This window comes from Canis lupus, chromosome 15 (genome assembly GCF_011100685.1).
Source record: "Canis lupus familiaris isolate Mischka breed German Shepherd chromosome 15, alternate assembly UU_Cfam_GSD_1.0, whole genome shotgun sequence".
Classification (NCBI taxonomy): domain Eukaryota; kingdom Metazoa; phylum Chordata; class Mammalia; order Carnivora; family Canidae; genus Canis; species Canis lupus.
In genome coordinates this window covers 62,219,013-62,237,570 of record NC_049236.1, presented here as the reverse complement: position 1 = coordinate 62,237,570, position 18,558 = coordinate 62,219,013, and the positions used below count along the sequence as shown (strand labels likewise).

Here is an 18,558-nt window from a genome sequence, read left to right as displayed (position 1 = left end):
AAGAGGCTGGTAAAGAGAAGCCACTCCATGAAATGCATTTTTTAACATGAGGGTTTGGCAACTGACGGAGGTGCTGACCAAGAAATACATGCTTCAATATTTAATACTAAGAAAGAATAAAGTCGACACAGGGTTGGACATCAAATTCTGAAATGTCATACTTAGGAGGCTGACCGCGGAGCTGGGGAGCCCGGCACCGAGGACTGAACGAAGGGGCGATCTTTCCAAGAGCTTATAAACTTAGGAAGAGCACCCCAAGAATTCGTGTACGAGGGCCCCGGGAGGCTGATCTTAAAGAACAGCAGCAAGAAGACTCCTTGAGGACGCCCAAACCCGGTTTCTAGGTAAACAGGCTCGCATACGCCACTCTAAAGGCTAATTTAACCTTGCAAGTCACTGACCTTTAATCATGTTTGGAGTTTTTCCAAGGAAAGGAGTCATTTACTCAGAAGATTCAAGATAGAAAGCCTTTTTTTCCTTCTTCTTCTTTCAGGGTGTTCACGCTTATCCAAAGAGGATAAGGACAAGCTTCTGAACAAACGGTTTACGTTTACCCGTCATTCAAACTATCAAATTCTTTCATCCCTTTTACTGCATGTTATATTTTCAATTGCCCTGAGCTTTCCTGATACAGAGTCGGTCTCTCGGGTCTCTGTCTGTCCAGGTAATTTCTAGACGAACCTGAGAGATTAAGCCACACACCGAATCTGCCCAGGCTCTTCACAGCTATTAATACTCTGATTAACACCTATTGGAACAGGACAACACTGAAACAGGATACCTCTGCCTCTCTCTGTTCTGGAATGGCCTCCTGCAGCATCAGCTCCCCCGTGTCCCTCAGGAACCTTCTGAACTAGACAGTAAGACTGCAAACTCAGATGACTATGTACTGTGCTGAAGAAAGACAATCAGAGATCCCTCTGAATTAGCTGCGTCTTTGTGTTTATCTATATATATATATATACAGAGAGAGAGATTAATTACCTATATTCCGTCCCAATGGACTTGGCTATAGAAATAGACCTGAAGCTGCACTGCACTAACTTACCTACTGTCACTTACACCAAAATGTCTTTCTAAGTGAATGTTCAGTTCACACAAGGCTTCCTCTTTGTCCACTGGTTTCACGAACCTGAAATCATCGGAGTTCTCGTGGGTATAAAAACTACACCGTTTCACAGATACATTAAAAAGGGCACAATTTTTAACGAGCGATATGAAGACGATTTCTCCTCGGGTAACATTACTGGTTAGAACAGAAGTCTGTAGCTAAGGGATGAAGATCAATATGTATAGTCTATAGATATCGAAAAGGAACTGAGAACTTACTAGATATCAGCAGTGGTAATCTATCCCCGTGATAAACATTAAAAATCGGGCATGACCTCTGCCCTCAAAGACTTTATACTGTAACTGGGTTTGGAAAAGATGAAACCATATTCTTAGTCATTTCACGCTTATCAGATGTGAAAGTAACTGCACTTCTTTTAGTCTAGACTCTAGGTAAACCAGATTAAATTTCTATTGTTTGTTTTTCAAGGAAGTCCTCCAAAAGGCTGGCTGAGAATGCAGTGTAATTATTTGTCTGTCTGTCTATCTACGTGCCAGGTTTTACAGCCAGAAGACACCACATCAAGCTCTGGATAATCTTAACAACCATTTGAGCTCATGGAGCATCTGCTTTCCTACCTGCGTAATGGGAAGATTAACAAATTGTTGAGCTGAATAATGTACTTCCAAGCGCTTTTGGGACTATAAAGCGATGCCAGTCGTTATGACACCGAGCCACTGCATAGCTTGAGAAAAAGCAGGATCTTGTTGGAGAAGTTCAGAAAGGACACTTTATTTTATGGCCCTCGCCCTCCACTCTAGCTCTTTCGAAAGGGCAGATCAAAGGTGCCCCAGAATCTGGAGAGCACCCTCTCTTGCTTTCCTGTGGCCTTCTTTCACTTATCTATCCTCAACTTTCTTATTTTAGTGACCTTTTTTGGACTCTTATCTGGGATTTCAATGTGCTATTTAGTTTTTTTTTTTTTCCTGTTATTACAACTTTTACTCGTCTTAAACAGTGCCAAAAGGGAGGCCACCAAAAGGGAAAAAAAGAAAAAGAAAAAGATTTTGCCACTCTTTAGCCAAGATGGGAAATTAAAACCTTTCGTGTCACTTAATTTAAAAAGCAGGGTTGGTCATTTAAAAAGTGATCTCAGATTTTGGATATACTTCTCAGCCTTCCACTTGGGCCATTCTTAGTTCTCTTTCATTACACATATAAATATACACACATACACAGGTAGGTATATTCTTGCACTCAACGATAGGGAAGAAATAAGTTTTGAGTAATAATCCACTTTTAAAGTTGTTTTTGTTGTTTTATCTTCAACAGTTATCTTCTAAAATAAAGGAAAAACTAAAGTAAATGCTCCTGAAGGTCTTTTTCTTGCCCTAGATGTTTATTTGCTGAGGATAATAAACATTTATGCTTGAGGCGAAGTTCAATACACATGGCGCAACCACTTAAATCTTAAAATTGAAAACATTCTTAAATAGAAAAAAGGAAACAATTATGTCTACGACGTTACCCTAGACAACTTCTAACACAAGGTAAACCTAAACAACATCATTTCTGAAAATAGTACTAATTTTGGAGACTTCTTATGTTCATATTTGAAATGAATGATTTTTAAAAGGCATGAACTTCTGTTGAATCTGTATAGAAAACTATATTATATTCCTGCCATCAGGCCAATGGATACATATGCATTGGAGTTTTTGTGGGTTTTTTTTTTTTTTAACATGGATAGCCAGTTGAATCTTTCCCACAACAGAGCATCAGACGTTTTCCTAGACGCTCTTTAGAAATAACACTTCATCTCTCCTTCAGCTAAAACAGGGACGTCTACGATCTTCACCCAGTCGCAAACCCGATTCAAAAGTCCTTTTTCGAAGGAAAAAAAAGTATGTTCGGGAGTGACGGTGGTCACCCACCCAGCAGGGCGGCGCCTGCCGCGACCATCCACGGGGGAGCCCGACAGACCTGCGCTGGGACGGACGGAGGGGCCGGGGCGACGGGCACCTGCGAAGGAGAGCAGGGCGGGGGCGGCTCCGGGCGGTTCCGAGCTGCGCCCCGGGGAGCACCAGGGGTCCGCCCCGCCCGTCCGGGGCCCGCCGCGCCCCTCGCCGCGCACAGCCTCCTCCCTCGGACCCAGAACGGCCCACCCGCGGGCGGACGCTCGGACGGACGGACCCACGGACGGGCAGCTCCGGCCAAGGCCAGCCTCGCCGAGGCAGGGGCACCTGGGACCGCCCCCCCGCCCCCGCCTCCGCCCCCGCCCCCCGACCCCACCCCACCCCCACCCCCGCGGGACCGGCGCGCCCTCCCTCCCAGGCCGCCGCTGAGCCCCCGCCCTCGGACCCCCGGGACACCCCCCCACCCGGAGCCCCCGCCCTCGGACCCGGGACCCCGCCCCCGGACCCGGGAGCTCGGACCGGGGATCCCCATCCTCGACCCCGGGACCCCCGCCCTCGGACCCGGAGCCCCCGCCCTCGGACCCGGAGCCCCCGCCCTTGGACCCCGGGACCCCCGCCCCCGGACCCGGACCCCCGGAGCCCCCGCCCTCGGACCCCCGGAACCCCCGCCCTCGGACCCCGAGACCCCCGCCCTCGGACCCCAGAGCGCCCGCCCTCGGACCCCGGAGCCCCCGCCCCCGGACCCCGAGACCCCGCCTCCGGACCCGGGACCTCGGACCCGGGACCCCACCCTCTGACCCGGAGCCCCCGCCCTCGGACCCGGGACCCCCATCCTCGGACCCCGAGACCCCCGCCTTGGGACCCTGGGACCCCGGGACTCCCATCCTCGGACCCGGAGCCCCTGCCCTGGGACCCGGGAACCCCGCCCTGGGACCCCGGAGCTCCCGCCCTCGGACCCCCGGGACCCCGGACCCGGACCCCCCGCCCTGGGACCCGGAGCCCCCGCCCTCGGACCCAGGACCCCGCCCCCGGACCCCGCGACCCCGCCCCCGGACCCGGAACCTCGGACCCGTGACCCCCATCCTCGACCCCGAGACCCCCGCCCTCGGACCCGGGACCCCACCCTCGGACCCGGAGCCCCCGCCCTCGGACCCCGAGACCACGCCCTCGGACCCAGGACCCCCATCCTCGGACCCCGAGACCCCCATCCTCGGACCCCCAGACCCCCGCCTTGGGACCTCGGGACTCCCATCCTCGGACCCGGAGCCCCCGCCCTGGGACCCGGGACCCCCGCCCTGGGACCCCGGAGCTCCCGCCCTCGGACCCCCGGGACCCCTGGCCCCGGACCCCGGAGCCCCCGCCCTCGGGCCCCGAGACCCCGCCCTCGGACCCAGGACCCCCATCCTCGGACCCCGAGACCCCCGCCTTGGGACCCCGGGACTCCCATCCTCGGACCCGGAGCCCCCGCCCTGGGACCCGGGACCCCCGCCCTGGGACCCCGGAGCTCCCGCCCTCGGACCCCCGGGACCCCTGCCCCGGACCCCGGAGCCCCCGCCCTCGGACCCCGAGACCCCCATCCTCGGACCCCGAGACCCCCGCCTTGGGACCCCGGGACTCCCATCCTCGGACCCGGAGCCCCCGCCCTGGGACCCGGGACCCCCGCCCTGGGACCCCGGAGCTCCCGCCCTCGGACCCCGGGACCCCCGGCCCCGGACCCCGCGACCCCGCCCTTGGACCCAGGACCCCGCCCCCGGACCCCGCGACCCCGCCCCCGGACCCGGGACCTCGGACCCGTGACCCCCATCCTCGACCCCGAGACCCCCGCCCTCGGACCCCGAGACCCCCATCCTCGGACCCAGGACCCCCATCCTCGGACCCCGAGACCCCCGCCTTGGGACCCCGGGACTCCCATCCTCGGACCCGGAGCCCCCGCCCTGGGACCCGGGACCCCCGCCCTGGGACCCCGGAGCCCTCGCCCTCGGACCCGGGACCCGCGCGGCTGCGACCCGGGGGGATTGCGGGGGCGCCCCCGAGCGGGACGGAGACGGTCCCGGGGCGCCGGGCTGGGCTCGGGCTCGGCCGCAGCGCATCCCCGGGGCGTGCACGGAGCGAGGGCACGAGTCTGAACGCGGTGACCACTCGCACGCGTGCGGGCTTCTGGGGTCTTCTTTATTTCGGGGCGTCGTTCGGACGGGCCGACGCACGTGGTCGCCCCCGCCGTGGGAGCTCCGGGGCGGTCCGGGCGCCCCCTCCGCCTGGCCCCCGCGCGGCCCCGAGGGCTCCGTCCCGCCCGCTTCGGGGGGCGCCGGCAGCCGGGGCTGGGGGCGCCCGGGACGGGGCGAGGAGGCGCCCCGCAGACGCGCGCAGCCCCCGGCCCGGAGCGGGGGAGGCGGGGACCCGAGCGCCCCGGACGTGCGGCCCAAAGTGGGGGCCGCGGGCGCCCGGGGCGGGCAGCGGAGGAGCGGGGCGGGGGGCGCAGGTGAGGTCCCGCCGCGGCCCGGGGCCACTCACCGGCCTTGCAGGGGTCCCTGTAGTCGATGGCGTCCGCTCCGTCGCCCTCGTTCCCGTCCGAAGCGTCCTCGGAGGCGAGGCCGGCGCGCGCCCGGGGCTCCCCGGGGAGCAGCATCCCCGAGGCGAGCAGCCACACGAGCATCCCCGGGGCGAGCGCCGCCAGCCCCATCCTGCTCCCGCCGCGGCAGGTGGGCCCGGGGCTGCGCGCCTCCCGGCGGCCTGGGCGACCCGCGGCGGCTCAGGTGTCCCGACACATGCGGGCGCCGCCGGCCGGCGGGAGGGCCCCGGGGGGGGGGGCAGGTGCGGCGGCGGGAGGGGGCGGGCGGCTCCGGGGAGCGGGCGCCCCCGCGCGCAGCTCGCCCCGCCGGCGGCCGAAGTCCCCGCGGGCTCAGCGGCCCCCGAAGGCCGGGCTCCCGCGCCCCCCGCGCCCGCCGCCGCCGCCGCCGCCGCCGCCGCCGCCCGGGGAGGGCGAGTCCGGTCTGCACATCCGCGCCTCGCCGCCGAGAGGGCCGGGGGGGGGGGGGGGGCGCGGGACTCGGGAGCCTCGGCCGCCGGCACAGCGACTGGCGGGGAGCGGAGAAGCGCGAGGGTTGGGGATGCGCCGCCGCCCCCCCCGGCTGTCTTTTCACCCTCTTCCTAACTTGAAAAAAAAAAAAAAAAAATCTTCGCAGCATCTAACCCAATCACTCGCATCCTGCTTACTTATTCATACAATCAGGGTCAGGATCCGGGCCGCAGCTCCGCCGCCTCCCGAGCGCCTTCCACAAACAAACGCGCGCCGACGCCTCCGGCTGCGACCCGCCGAGATAAACACGCACCGCGGCCGCGGCGGCGCCCACGAGCGAGCGGAGCGGCGGTGCGGGGAGGCCCGGGCGGGCCGGGGCCGGGGCCGGGGCGGGGGCCGGGGCGCGGGGCGCGGGGCGCGGGGCCGGGGCCGACCGCAGCCTCCCCTCCCCCACCCCGTGCAGCCCCGGCCGACCTGGGGGGTCAGCGCGGCCCGACCAACCCGGGGGCGGGGGGCAGGGAGGGCAGAGCCGCGGGGCCGCCCTGGGGCGGGGAGGGGAGAGGGGAGCAGAGCAGGCGGGCCACCCGGGGGGTGGGGGGCTGCAGCGCGGCCGGGCTGACCTGGAGTCGCGGGAGGCAGGGGTGCAGCGCGGCGGGCCGACCTGCGGGGCAGGGGGGACGGGGTGGGGGGTGCAGCGCGGCGGGCCGCCCTGGGGCGGGGAGGGGAGAGGGGAGCAGAGCGGCCGGGCGACCCGGGGTGTGGGGGGGTGCAGCGCGGCCGGGCCGACCTGGGGGTCGAGGGGGGCAGGGGTGCAGCGCGGCGGGCCGACCTGGGGGGCGGGGGGGGCGGGGGGGGGGGTGCAGCGCGGCGGGCAGACCTGGGGCGGGGAGGGGAGAGGGGAGCAGAGCGGGCGGGCCGACCTGGGGTCGCGGGGGGCAGGGGTGCAGCGCGGCGGGCCGACCTGGGGGGCGGGGGGGCGGGGTGGGGGGTGCAGCGCGGCGGGCCGCCCTGGGGCGGGGAGGGGAGAGGGGAGCAGAGCGGCGGGGCCGCGGGACTGGGGGCGGGGGGGGAGCGGTACACCGCGCTCCGAGTCCCCCAACCAGCAAACTTTCTGCTGAGAACGAACATCCCCAAAACTGCGATTTAACAGACAAAAAGCAAAAAAGGAAAGGAAAAGAGAGAAAGCGCAGAGAGCGCGGCGCGGCGGGCGCAGGTCGCAGCGGCAGGAAGCGCGGGGCCCGGCTGCGGGGCTGGCGCTCGCGGCGGCTCACGTGGGCGCAGGAAGGGAGGCGGCAGCCCCGGCGCCCTGCCCGCCGCCTCACTCCGGAGCGGGGCGCGTAGACGCGGGCGGCGGGAGCGCGAGGTAGACCGCGGGGCGGCCCGGCAGACGCGAGACAAACACAGGTTGCGGGAGATCGAATCGAGGAGGGGGGAGGAAAAAGGAAAGAAACCCAGAGGAAATCTCTGCAAAACCCCCGGTGGGAGCGATTCGGCGGTTTCCCCACATCTGCAAGTCGTTTCCAAAATAGGTGAGAGGACGCCTCCTCCTCCCCCGGCTGGTGACTGGGAGCCTGGCCTCTTGCAGCTGCATCTTGAACTGTCACCTTAGCGGGGGACTGGTAACAAAAAAAAGAAAGAAAAAGAAAAAAAAAAAAAAAGAAAGATCTGTTGCCTTCCCATCTTTATTGTGCATGGAAACGTCCGCCTGGCCCGAGGTCACCTGGAGGAACAGGGTTAGGGTTAGGGTTAGGATTAGCACCCTGCTCCCCCCACCCCCCTGCACAGGCCCAGGAGGCCTAGACCCCATCAGTTAGGTTAGGGGATTTACCCAAGTTTCAGGGTTGTTGGAGAAACCTTGCAGGCCGCCCTGGAAATCCCATCTATTGCCGACTTAAGCCAAGACTAAAAGGATGGGAGGACTAGAACCAGACCTAGAACAACTGATCTGACATTCCTGGCGGAACTGGAGCTTTCCGAGAGGCCAGGGCAGCCAGGGAGCCTTCCTTCCGTGGGTCTCAGACTCTTAACCCCAGGTCACCGAACAGAGAGCGCGTTTCAAACGGCCGTGTTCAGCAAGTAGGTAAAGGTATTTGGTTTTGAAATCTCTTGCTGAGTCATCCTCAAATTCTTTTACCCATCCAAAAAGAAAAAAAAAAAAAAAGGTTTGCATAATTAATAATGGTGTTGCTCTAGCGCAGGGCCAGACAAGAATGTGTTCTGCTCGGCCCATCTGAAAGCCCAGAAAATGCAACTTTCCTTTAGAGGATCCTTGATGTAGGGCTGATGACACCGTGTCTCCTTGCTACCCCCCAACCTTGAAAATGTCCCCTGTGAACCTGAATGACTGCAGATACCTCCTTAGACCATTTTCCACGGGCAAGTCTGCAAGAGTTTCTACCTGGAGATTATCTACACATCACTTACGTTGCAGGAATGAGTATGTTCATTCATTTCTCCAGGAAAAAAAAAAAAAGTGAAAAATAGGGACATCTGCCTCATCATATAATGGTGCCTGTTATGGATTCCTCACAGAATTTATCATTGCCTACTTTCACAATTTTGTAAATTTATATTCTAGACTTAGAATGACTGACATTGTAGAACCTCAAATCAAAATCTAGAAATAAAAATCTAGAAATGCTTCTCTCTGGCTGAAAGAGCTCTGGTGAATAGTTACTTACACCACAATATCCTAGGCCTCAATCCCTGATTTACTTATAAATATTATTTTAAAATATGCATTCGGTCTAACTCTGCAGTCATAAAATACCTACCTTCAAATTTTACTTCTATAGTTCCTATGATTGCAAACTAACAATAAATGTTGCCCTGTCCATTTAAAAAAAAAAAAAAAACATGAATCTGCAAGAATTTAAAGAAAACAAAAAGCAAGAACATGCATACGAGCGAAGAGTTGAGTGCTCAGTCAGAATGTAGCTGCAAACCTGTGCAGTATGTGAATCCGATCTCCGCGGGGAGGTAAAAAGAGGCGCTTGAGTCCTCTAGCTAGACGTGTGCTGAAGCAACCTGGGCTTCTAGCTGCCACCGGCCTCCGGTCGTCGCCGCCCACAACAGGACCCCATCACCCCAGGAGCCTGGAGAACAAAGCCACCCAAGGGAGCCGAAGCGGGCGGCAACTCCATGCCAACTGGAGTATAGACTGTTTGCTATCAGTGTAACTAAAATAAACCTCCTTGTGGACCATGGGCACTAGCAGCGTGAGTGTTCAGGGCACCTGGGTGGCCCAGCCTTTAAGCACTGACTCTTGGTTTCGGCTCAGGTCGGGATCTCGGGGTCCAAGGATGGAGCCCCGTGTGCAGGGGACCCCAGCCTACGGCAGGGTCAGCTGGAGATTCTCTCTCCCTCTTCCTCTGCCCCTTCCCCTCATCCTGTGCTCTCTCCTCTCCCCCTCTCCTCCTCCCCTTCCCCCATGCTCGCTCACTCTCTCTAAAATAAATCTCAAAAAAAAAATGTATATTTTCTTATCTGACCATTTTGTGAAAAGCTAGTTGCTACTGTTTTTTGTTATGAAACCAAGTAATACAGGAGTATATCCTTCTCCCTTGTTTAAAAAAAAAAGATGGTTCAGATGAGCATGGAATAAAACGTGTTTCCCTCTCTCCCTTGGCCTCACTCCCCTCGTCTGAAGTAGAAACTATCACCCTATTAACCAAATAGTATCTACAGAGACGGACTCCTATGAAACTGTCTATACGCAGGTTTAAAAAACAGCAAATAGGGATCCCTGGGTGGCGCAGCGGTTTGGTGCCTGCCTTTGGCCCAGGGCGCGATCCTGGAGACCCGGGATCGAATCCCACATCGGGCTCCCGGTGCATGGAGCCTGCTTCTCCCTCTGCCTGTGTCTCTGCCTCTCTCTCTCTCTCTGTGACTATCATAAATAAGTAAAAATTAAAAAAAAATTAAAATAAATAAATAAAAAACAGCAAATATTGGCAATTTCATACGATTCAATCTATTACTTCAGGGCTTAAAAAAAAATTCTGCCATGTACTAATGCTGCTGTTTTTTTTAAATTAAACGATATGCATCTCAGTTAAATATTGTTAAATGAGAAGATGCTTCTCTGGGCCTAAACGGCCTCTGACTTCCACATTCTTAGACACCACATTCTATGACTTTTTTTTTTTATATCACATTATTTCATATGTCCCTGTGGCAGGATGCTCCCAACTCTTGATAATTAGGATGACACCACAGTTAAGCAAAATCTGTCTTTATTGCTGTTTCCTGAGTAACAAATATAGTGTCGGGAACAGAATGAAAAAGTGAACAGAAGGCAGTATTTGCTTCACAACAAAAGTGTTGCAGAAGGTGTTTGTTTGTTTGTTTGTTAAGAAAGAAGACATACACCTCCCCCAGGAAGCAAAAAAAATAATAATAATAAAAAAAAGAACCTCCCACCTGCATGGATTCTGGTGTGAGTAGGGCCCGCTGACGTCATTCCTTGGTACTTGCTAGCCTGCTGACTACTGTCTTCTCTAGCGTGTCCTCACCTTGGAGGACAGAGATCCTCTTCGTTCGAATGGCTTTGAGCTGCTCCAGACCTTTTAACCCTCTCTTTCACCCCATTTTCATGTGACCCTCTACAGCACACATAGGCCGCATCTTCCCTTCTTTCCTCCTAGGGCCTCTCTCGCAGCCCCGAGCAAGTCAACATAGCCTCTCTTACTTCTACTTCAGTGTCCAAGGTGTGTTAAAACCCCCGATGCCACGTGGGATCATTTTAGGCAACATAGTGATAAACTTTAAAAAAAAAAAAGAAAGAAAAAATAGTTCCATATGTGTGTATATTATAAACCCATATACGTTCTAAAGGATGAATTAACAAATTTGCAATTGCATATGTTTCTCGCGCTGTTCAGATTAAAAACCAAGTTAGTTGCCTTATGAAATTAAGTCAATCATAAAGGTGGCACGGGAAGGTCAAGCGATGTTTGATCAACCCTGATCTAACGTGAGTCCTGTGTCCCCTTAGGGCCTCCGTTTGGGGTGCGCAGCACCCCCTTGGGCGCCTCCCACACACCAAACCTCAAAGGACTCCTCCTCTTGCTTCCGCGCCGCTCCTTCCCCTTTCCAGCCGGCCACTCCGGAGGGCCACGTTTGGACCAGGAGCCGCAGGTACTGACCCTGAGCACCTCGGGTCGTTCGCTTGTGTAAGTAGGACTTGCTGGTTAAGTCTCAAGAAGAGCCGCTGCCTTCTTTGTTCAAAAACCACGTATTATGGGCTGAGGACACCTGGAAATGATTGTATTCTTCGTTCAGGCATCAGCTTGCCAGAGGGAAATGGAGGCCACGGAATGGAATGAGTAGGAGGTTGACTCATCTCCCACCTGATGGGACTCACAAGTTCGAGTCCTCCAACAGGTGTTCCAGTGTGTGACCCCTGGGCCCGCACTGCGTCCCCCCTGCGCTCCCCCCAACAGTTGGCGAGGGAGGCACAGGAATCTGGAGCTCAGAAACCGTCTCCCAGTCCAAACTCCAGCACTCTGCTTACTGGCTTGGTCACGGTAACCCTGAACCCACTTTTTAAACCTCAGCTGTCCTCACTCCCTTCACGCCTAAAACAGGGATAATCTTAGGGGTGATAATATGTCCCAGAGTTGTGACAAGGATGGAGTGAGCTAACACACGTGGTGTGCCCCACCGCTCCGCTATGCACTGCGCTTCTGGTATGTGTGCGCTGTTATGGTCTGTTAAGCTATTCCAAAATAAATAAATAAATAAATAAATAAATAAATAAATAAATAAATAAATAAATACGAAAATAAAATGTGTCTCTAAGAAATAAAATCATTATTCCCGTTGCTTTGGAAGCGTACAGTGTGTTCTCTTGAAGTCTCCAATGCCCATTTCTGGTATGTGTGTGCTGTTATTGTCTGTTAAGCTATTCCTAAATATAAATAAATAAATAAATAAATAAATAAATAAATAAATAAATAAATAAAATAATGTGTCTCTAAGAAATAAAATCATTATTCCCATTGCTTTGGAAGCGTACAGAGTGTTCTCTTGAAGTCTCCAATGCCCATCCTTTAATCTTCATGGGGAAAGTAAATGAAGGCACCTGAAGCGCGTTCTGCAAAGTCCAACTATTTCCACCCGTCTCAATGCGCCATGGGAAGAGGGCCGTGTCCTCCTTCACCTCGAACTAAACGATAGGACTCGGGGAGAGTAACTCGTTCAAGGCTGGAGAGAGACAAGGGACAGACCAGCGAAGACTCCGGGTCTCACTAGCAGAAAAAGTCTGACTTGCTCGTCTGGCAGCCGCTTCGCCTCTGGGTTTCCTCCCTTGGGTGTTGAAACGAGAACAAAAGACCTCAGAGGTCGGAATCAGAATCAAGTACGATTGTGCATGCAGTGGACTTTTGGGTGGGTGTAAGTATATTTTAAAAAGTGGTCATTGGCATTCTTCTGGTGACCTGTGGGGAAAACTCGTATGCCGTGAGCTTCCCCACTGGCAGGAAGAAATCCACACACACACACACACAGAAACACACACCTGTGTACAAATGAAATAAAGCGAGGACAATTTTATTCGAAAAACCCCACACAAAACGTATCACATTGAAGAAAATATTTAGGTGACATTACTGGCGTTGCTTATAAATTTCCCAGTAATACACATCTGTGACCAGCATCTAGAATGATCTAGAATGCCCCTGCCCTGGCCATTACCTGCCCCCTTCGTTTCAAATTTCCATAATATGAACATAAGGGAAGTCTTCCCATCCTTCCTATGCAAGTTCCCTCTCAAATACAATGTGAACATCATTTCATCCTACTCTCCCATGAAGATGAAAAAATAGGCATTGGAGACGTCAAGAGAACACACTCTATGCTTCCAAAGCAATGGGAATTCCAAATCAATGGGAATAACGATTTTATTTCTTAGAGACACATTTTATTTTAGTTTTTTATTTTTAGTTTTTTTTTTTTGGTGGGGGGGGGAATAACTTAATTTTAAAAATAAAATAATTGAGTAGTACCAGCTTCTTGTGAGAAAGAAATGCCCAAACTACATGAGGGCCTTTCTCCGAGTCAATCACATGCCAATGTTCTTCTGATCTGACGCTACTTTAAAGGGAGGGACAAGAGAGCGAGTGCGTCATTCACGAACCCACTACTGTGGCCTCGTGCCCCCGACCCCCACGGGCTCGCTCGCTGTCTGCCCTTTGAGGGCCTACAGTCCTCCTGCTGGCCCACCCCCCGTGACAGGCAGGGAGAGCCACCTGGTGACAGTGGCCAAGAGCCTCTGGCCCCAGCTAGAGCCCCTCACCTGTCCGCGAGCCTCTGGTGAAGCCTCATTTTGCATCGTCTCCCCCCTGACGCCCTGGACGACATTCTAGACAGAAGCACCTCTCCCCGCCTTGCACTCAAGTCAGGCCCAGGAGAAGCCATGCCTCCCCTGCACATCCTTCCCGTGACAAGGGCCCTGTCCCCGCTGTGCAGGAATCCCGCGAGATGCACAGTTCACACGCACGAGTGCAAAGTATCTTTTGAACTGACAACAATGAAGCGGGGTCCATTGCGACAATCTAAACCAAAAGCCTAATATTCCATCACTGGGAATATTGAACCCTAGAATCAGGGTGGAAATCGACTTTAAGAATCCATCTAGTTAATACGATGGAGCATTTGGAATCAGAAAATGTCCTTGGATCCTTGCTCGACCTCTTGGGACAAGTGTCTTGGGACACTTGTTCTCGCCCAGCTCGGTGGTTCTCACCTTTACCGTGAAAGGCTTCCTCGGTCGGTCACCTGCAGCGCAGCCGTCCCCGGGCTGGGCAGGCGGCTCGTGTCCTGCCCGCGAAGGGCAGCCTCCCCAGCCCAGCAGCCACCAGCCAGAGACCCAGGGGGACACGTGTGCGCTGGCCCAGTGGCCGGGCTGGTGAGGGCCCTGAGGGGGCCTGGCTGGGGCCCTTGCCTGTCCTTCCCCTCCCCACCAGCCACAACTCAACGGCCCGGAGCACCCGTGCCCCCAGCACCCATGTCCCCAGCACCCATGCCCCCAGCTGACCCAAGACTTCACTTCTCCGGCTCAACCACGGTCGGGGCAGCCGGGATTCCTGGAGGCCAGTCCCTCTCGGTCACCAGCAACGAGAGCGCAAGATGCCACCTGGGTTCACCAGCAGCGTCTGGCACACGGTCCCGGGGACTGGTGGGCCTGGGTTTACAACTCCAGTGACCTGAGCGTTTGTGACGCGCCTTGCACGGCCTTGCACGCCGGCCTCTCTGCATCCGACTCCCCGTTTCGCTCCGGGTCTGGTGGGCCTGGTGTCGGGGCCAGGCCACGCTCTTGCCGTGAGCGGCCCTGAGGCTGAGCTGGGCCTTCCTCCTCAGGCACAGGCCCTGGGACTGCCTGGACACTCTCGCAACCACCCAAGTGGGGGTGTTGCTCTGGAAAACCGACTCCCAATCCTCGGGGAGCCTCCCAGGGGTGCTTGTTTGTGTGTGCATGGCTTTGCGTCTTCACAGCACTTGCACCACGTTAGCCAACGCTCCCCAGACTAGGCGGACACGGTTTGTTCAAGGCCCGGCGACACCAGCCCCAGGACCCTGAGACCCCGAGTGGGGGGGCATCCCCTGGGGACCCGGGGGGGACAGTTTCCTTCAGCTTAGGTCTCTTCCTCACCAGAACCTCCACGTTGCTCTTGCCAGGACGCAGCGGAGCTGGGGTGTCAGAAGCTGATTACTCAGACAAGCTTCTGGAAGCCCCCTCAGCTCAATTATCTAGCCGCTTCAGAGGAAAATGGGTGTGGTGCTGTACTTTTTCGCTAGAGGGAAAGTGCTGACATTTCCGGATGATTTCCTCCGTTTTCTACTTTAGTTAGCATGTATCCGATAGGAGGTTGTACCCAGTGCTTTCCAGATCATTCCCCCTCCTCTGAAAACAGCAGCATCTGTGAGCGCAGGTCACGGTTCACTGTAAGGCTGTGCGTCGTGTCCCCGTCCTCACCGTCAGGTAATCCGGTCCCAAGGCACACGCACGGGGTTGCTCTCCTTTGCTTCCTCTGTGCTTCAGAAAGGTCGAGAAAAGTCTGCTCATTCACAGGGGTTCCTACACCGACACCAAAAGTAATTAGGTCGTATTGCTGGGCCAAAGTCTGAGTCCAGTTCCCTTTGAAAACACGTCAGTGATTTCAGGAAAAAAAAAAAAAAGGAATAACTGAAGATTTAAACATCTCTAGGTGACCTGGAAAAATGAGTCGGTTCTCCTTTGTCTTCTTGCTCCAATAACACTTGCTGCACGGGGTGGAAAACTGTCATGTGTTTGGCTTTAACATCAGTGAAAGGTTTACGGCTGACGCTTTTGAAATCCTCAGACCACATGCAAAGAACCTAAAGCTGTTCGCTTTTAATTACTAGTAAAACAGGAAAGCAATTAGTAGAGCAATTAATTCAATATGTAGTAGGACCTTTTATTAGCCGTTTTTATTATAATAGCCCGGCATATAAATGCCGCAGCTCACTGGACACGCTCCCCAAGAATGAATAAAATTACCCTGAAACAAGAAGCTCTTCATAAAACAGAGGGCGTGCCAGCTAGGGATCCTAACTCTGCAGAAAACATCTGAGTAGACCAGTTAGTCCCTAACTTATGTTCTTCGTACCCCTCGAAGCTAACTTGTTCCTAACTGAATCCGTATTTACGGCTTTGGATCGCAGTATCTGAGCTATTTTTAATAATTTCCCCAAATAAGAAACATCAAAGTGAATAATGTGATGATAAGTTTTAATTTAGCTCAAGAGAACTTGTTTTATTGCGAAATTAGTTGTTTCTTCTCTCACATGTCAAATCCTATAGGCTGGAGTGATGACAACACTTTTGATCTGCAAGATTTCCTGTAGCTTTTGAAATTCCCTCAAAGACTGGGGAAATCTGGGGTTTTTTTTTCCCCCCCAGTTGTCATGTTTTTCCATAAGACTGATCTTTTAACCATGTCGTTCGTTTCAGGGTAAGTTTTCAGAATGATTGCTCCATTTAAAAGTTCTCCTGGGGATTTAGAACTCGTACTCCCGCACCACAACTGTGAGGGATTTTTGGATGTATTCTAAGCATTATTTTGATTTGTTCATGTTCTAGTTGCTAGGATGGGCAGAAACATCAAAAGTAAGACACGCATATCAGAGTTGGAATACTGAAAGTGCTCTTACAATAAAACTTAAAAATTGAAATGGCCAGAGGAGTATCTGCACATAAAACCTATGAAAGTGTGCGAAGAAAGGAACGGGACAGTATTACCTCTTTTTCTAGAAATTTGAGTAAGTAAAACTTTTGAAGACATAATGTTTTGTTTTTTTTTAAGACTTGACTTTATAATATTCATTTTGATACTAAATAAATGTGCCTGCCACTTCACGAATGAGCGAAAATAGACTAATAACCCTGGTCATCGGCCGACCTGAACTATATGGAAGCATTTACTCTGGGGAAGGTTACGTCAACCCTTCAGATCCTGTTCCTCTGTTAGGCCTTTAAAGGCCACGTATGGTGGAAGCTCTTAGTTTCAAAGGCAGAAGCCGTGCAGGAGGTGGACACTAATTAGCCTTAAAGTGTTTCAGGGCCTGGTGTTCTCATGGGCTCGCTGTCTGAGGCATTTCTGGGACTGAACAAAGAGGATGCTTTGTGGAGACTACCTTTGGCAACTGCGTCCTCGTTTGCTGGTCAGTTTTTTGACATCCTGCGACCTCTAGTGAGAACCAGAAGTTGTCAGCCAACATAAATTTCCTCGCCCTGAGTCCCTATAGGAGCCGCAGAGAAGGACGGAAAAGAACTTCACCAAGTCTCATAGAATATTTTTTTTTTCTTTTTTCAGACCGTAGCATTGACTCCGGTTTGAGAAAGTGGGAATATTTAAAAGTATAGACCTTAAGAAATGCTTCCTCAAGGTTTCTCGAAATTACATGGTAGTTATGAAATTGCCTTCAACTAGTACGCTGAAAAAAATTAAAATGAATGCAAATGAAAGGGGAAAATGGTGAAAAGCTCAATAACAACATAAGCCAAGTGTCTAAGGAGAAAAAGAAAATAATGTGCCTTTTCTATATATATACTACAAATAGTTTAAAGTGGGCCATTATTTGGTATTTGTTTTTAAGCAAATTTTTGCAAATTATAGACAGAGTATATGATTATGCTGTATTTTAAGTAATCTTATGAAGCATAGTATCATTCCCTGAAATCAAGATAGCAAATAAATTCGTGCATTTCAATGCAAAACATAAAAGCATAGACAAGTGCATGAGGTATGAGTGAGAGCATATCATGGCCTTAGTTCCCAAAGCACAGAGTGTCCCCCCTGGCAGGCTGCTCGGTCTACAGAGTTTAGTTGCGACAACTAATGACTTTTATAATGATGTATGGTTGCTTGACGTCAAAGTATGTGTTAACGGTGTGGCGTAGGCTCAGAAGGACAAACGACACGTGGTTGCCATCTGACCAACGTACAAGCCGATAGGATGAAGGAACAGGTATAACCTGGTAGACTGTGGTCAGTACCTTAGATGATGAACAAATGAAAAATTACAGAGTTTCTGTGAAAAGTGATACCTTTCACTTTAGGGAATAAGGGAAAGATTTTTATAGGGTTGTTGGACTTCCCTAGAGAATATGAGGGAGAAGGAAAGAGGAACAAGCAAGCGCCTTCTCAGCTTCCTTTGATGCCGTATAAATCCCATTTTTCTTCCTCAACCTCATCTTAGCCTTTAACGAATCTGTATATAAAGATGGAAACTACTATTTCTTTGATCTTATCATGGGTAATACTCTTATAATTCTTCCCAAATTTCACATATATCCCATAACTTTCTGTATTACAATCTTTCTACTGTTGATAACAGTAAACATATTAAAGCATCAGTTACAGCAGGACATTTGATACGATGAATATAGTTAAAATGGGTTTTACAATTAAACATTTATATGTGGTTTTTCAGTGTTTCAGAACTATAATTGCTATGGGAATTACTAAATTTATCTACACTTTAAACATTAGAACTCCCCATACCTTTTTACCTCTATAACATGTAAGGATGTTTCAAGGAACATGAGTTCAATCTAAAATTCTTCCTGAAACAGAAGGTAGTTTTGATCAAATAAACATTTCCTTGGAAATACGTTTTATGGATATATAATATTTTATTTATTATATAAAATATTATATATCCCTAGATTATATAAATGTATTTAATTTAACTGAATCCCAAGCTTTTTAAAAAACAGTGTACCAATATGTAACTGAGATAAGATAAATCATACATATTTTAAGTGTACGATTTGGTAGGTTTTGACATACACATACATCCAAGAAACCATAACTACAATCAAGATAGTAAGTATATGGATCACCCCCCAAATTCCCTCCTGTCTCCACATATTCCTTTCCTTTCCCACCTTTCTGTGCTCCTCCACCCTGCGGCCCCTCTCCAAACAAACTGATCTGCCTTCTGTCACTATATGCTTGTCTGCATTTCCTAGAGTTTTCTAGAAATGGAACATATGGTATAAACTCTTTTTAGATTGGCTTTTTTCATTTAGTACAATTAGGGAGTCA

The 18,558-nt window shown here is 52.7% G+C and overlaps 1 protein-coding gene across 2 annotated transcripts in view; it reads right to left on the bottom strand.

Moving 5' to 3' along the window:
• TLL1 (tolloid like 1) overlaps nt 1-5,660 on the bottom strand; it is a 194,536-nt gene extending 188,876 nt beyond the window's left edge. For both annotated transcript variants that reach the window (XM_038559153.1, XM_038559154.1), the window contains exon 1: nt 5,479-5,660. In XM_038559153.1, the coding sequence (XP_038415081.1) occupies nt 5,479-5,647 (169 nt within the window). In that variant the 5' untranslated portion in view covers nt 5,648-5,660. The remainder of the gene's footprint in view (nt 1-5,478) is intronic.
• Nucleotides 5,661-18,558: the final 12,898 nt, after the last annotated feature.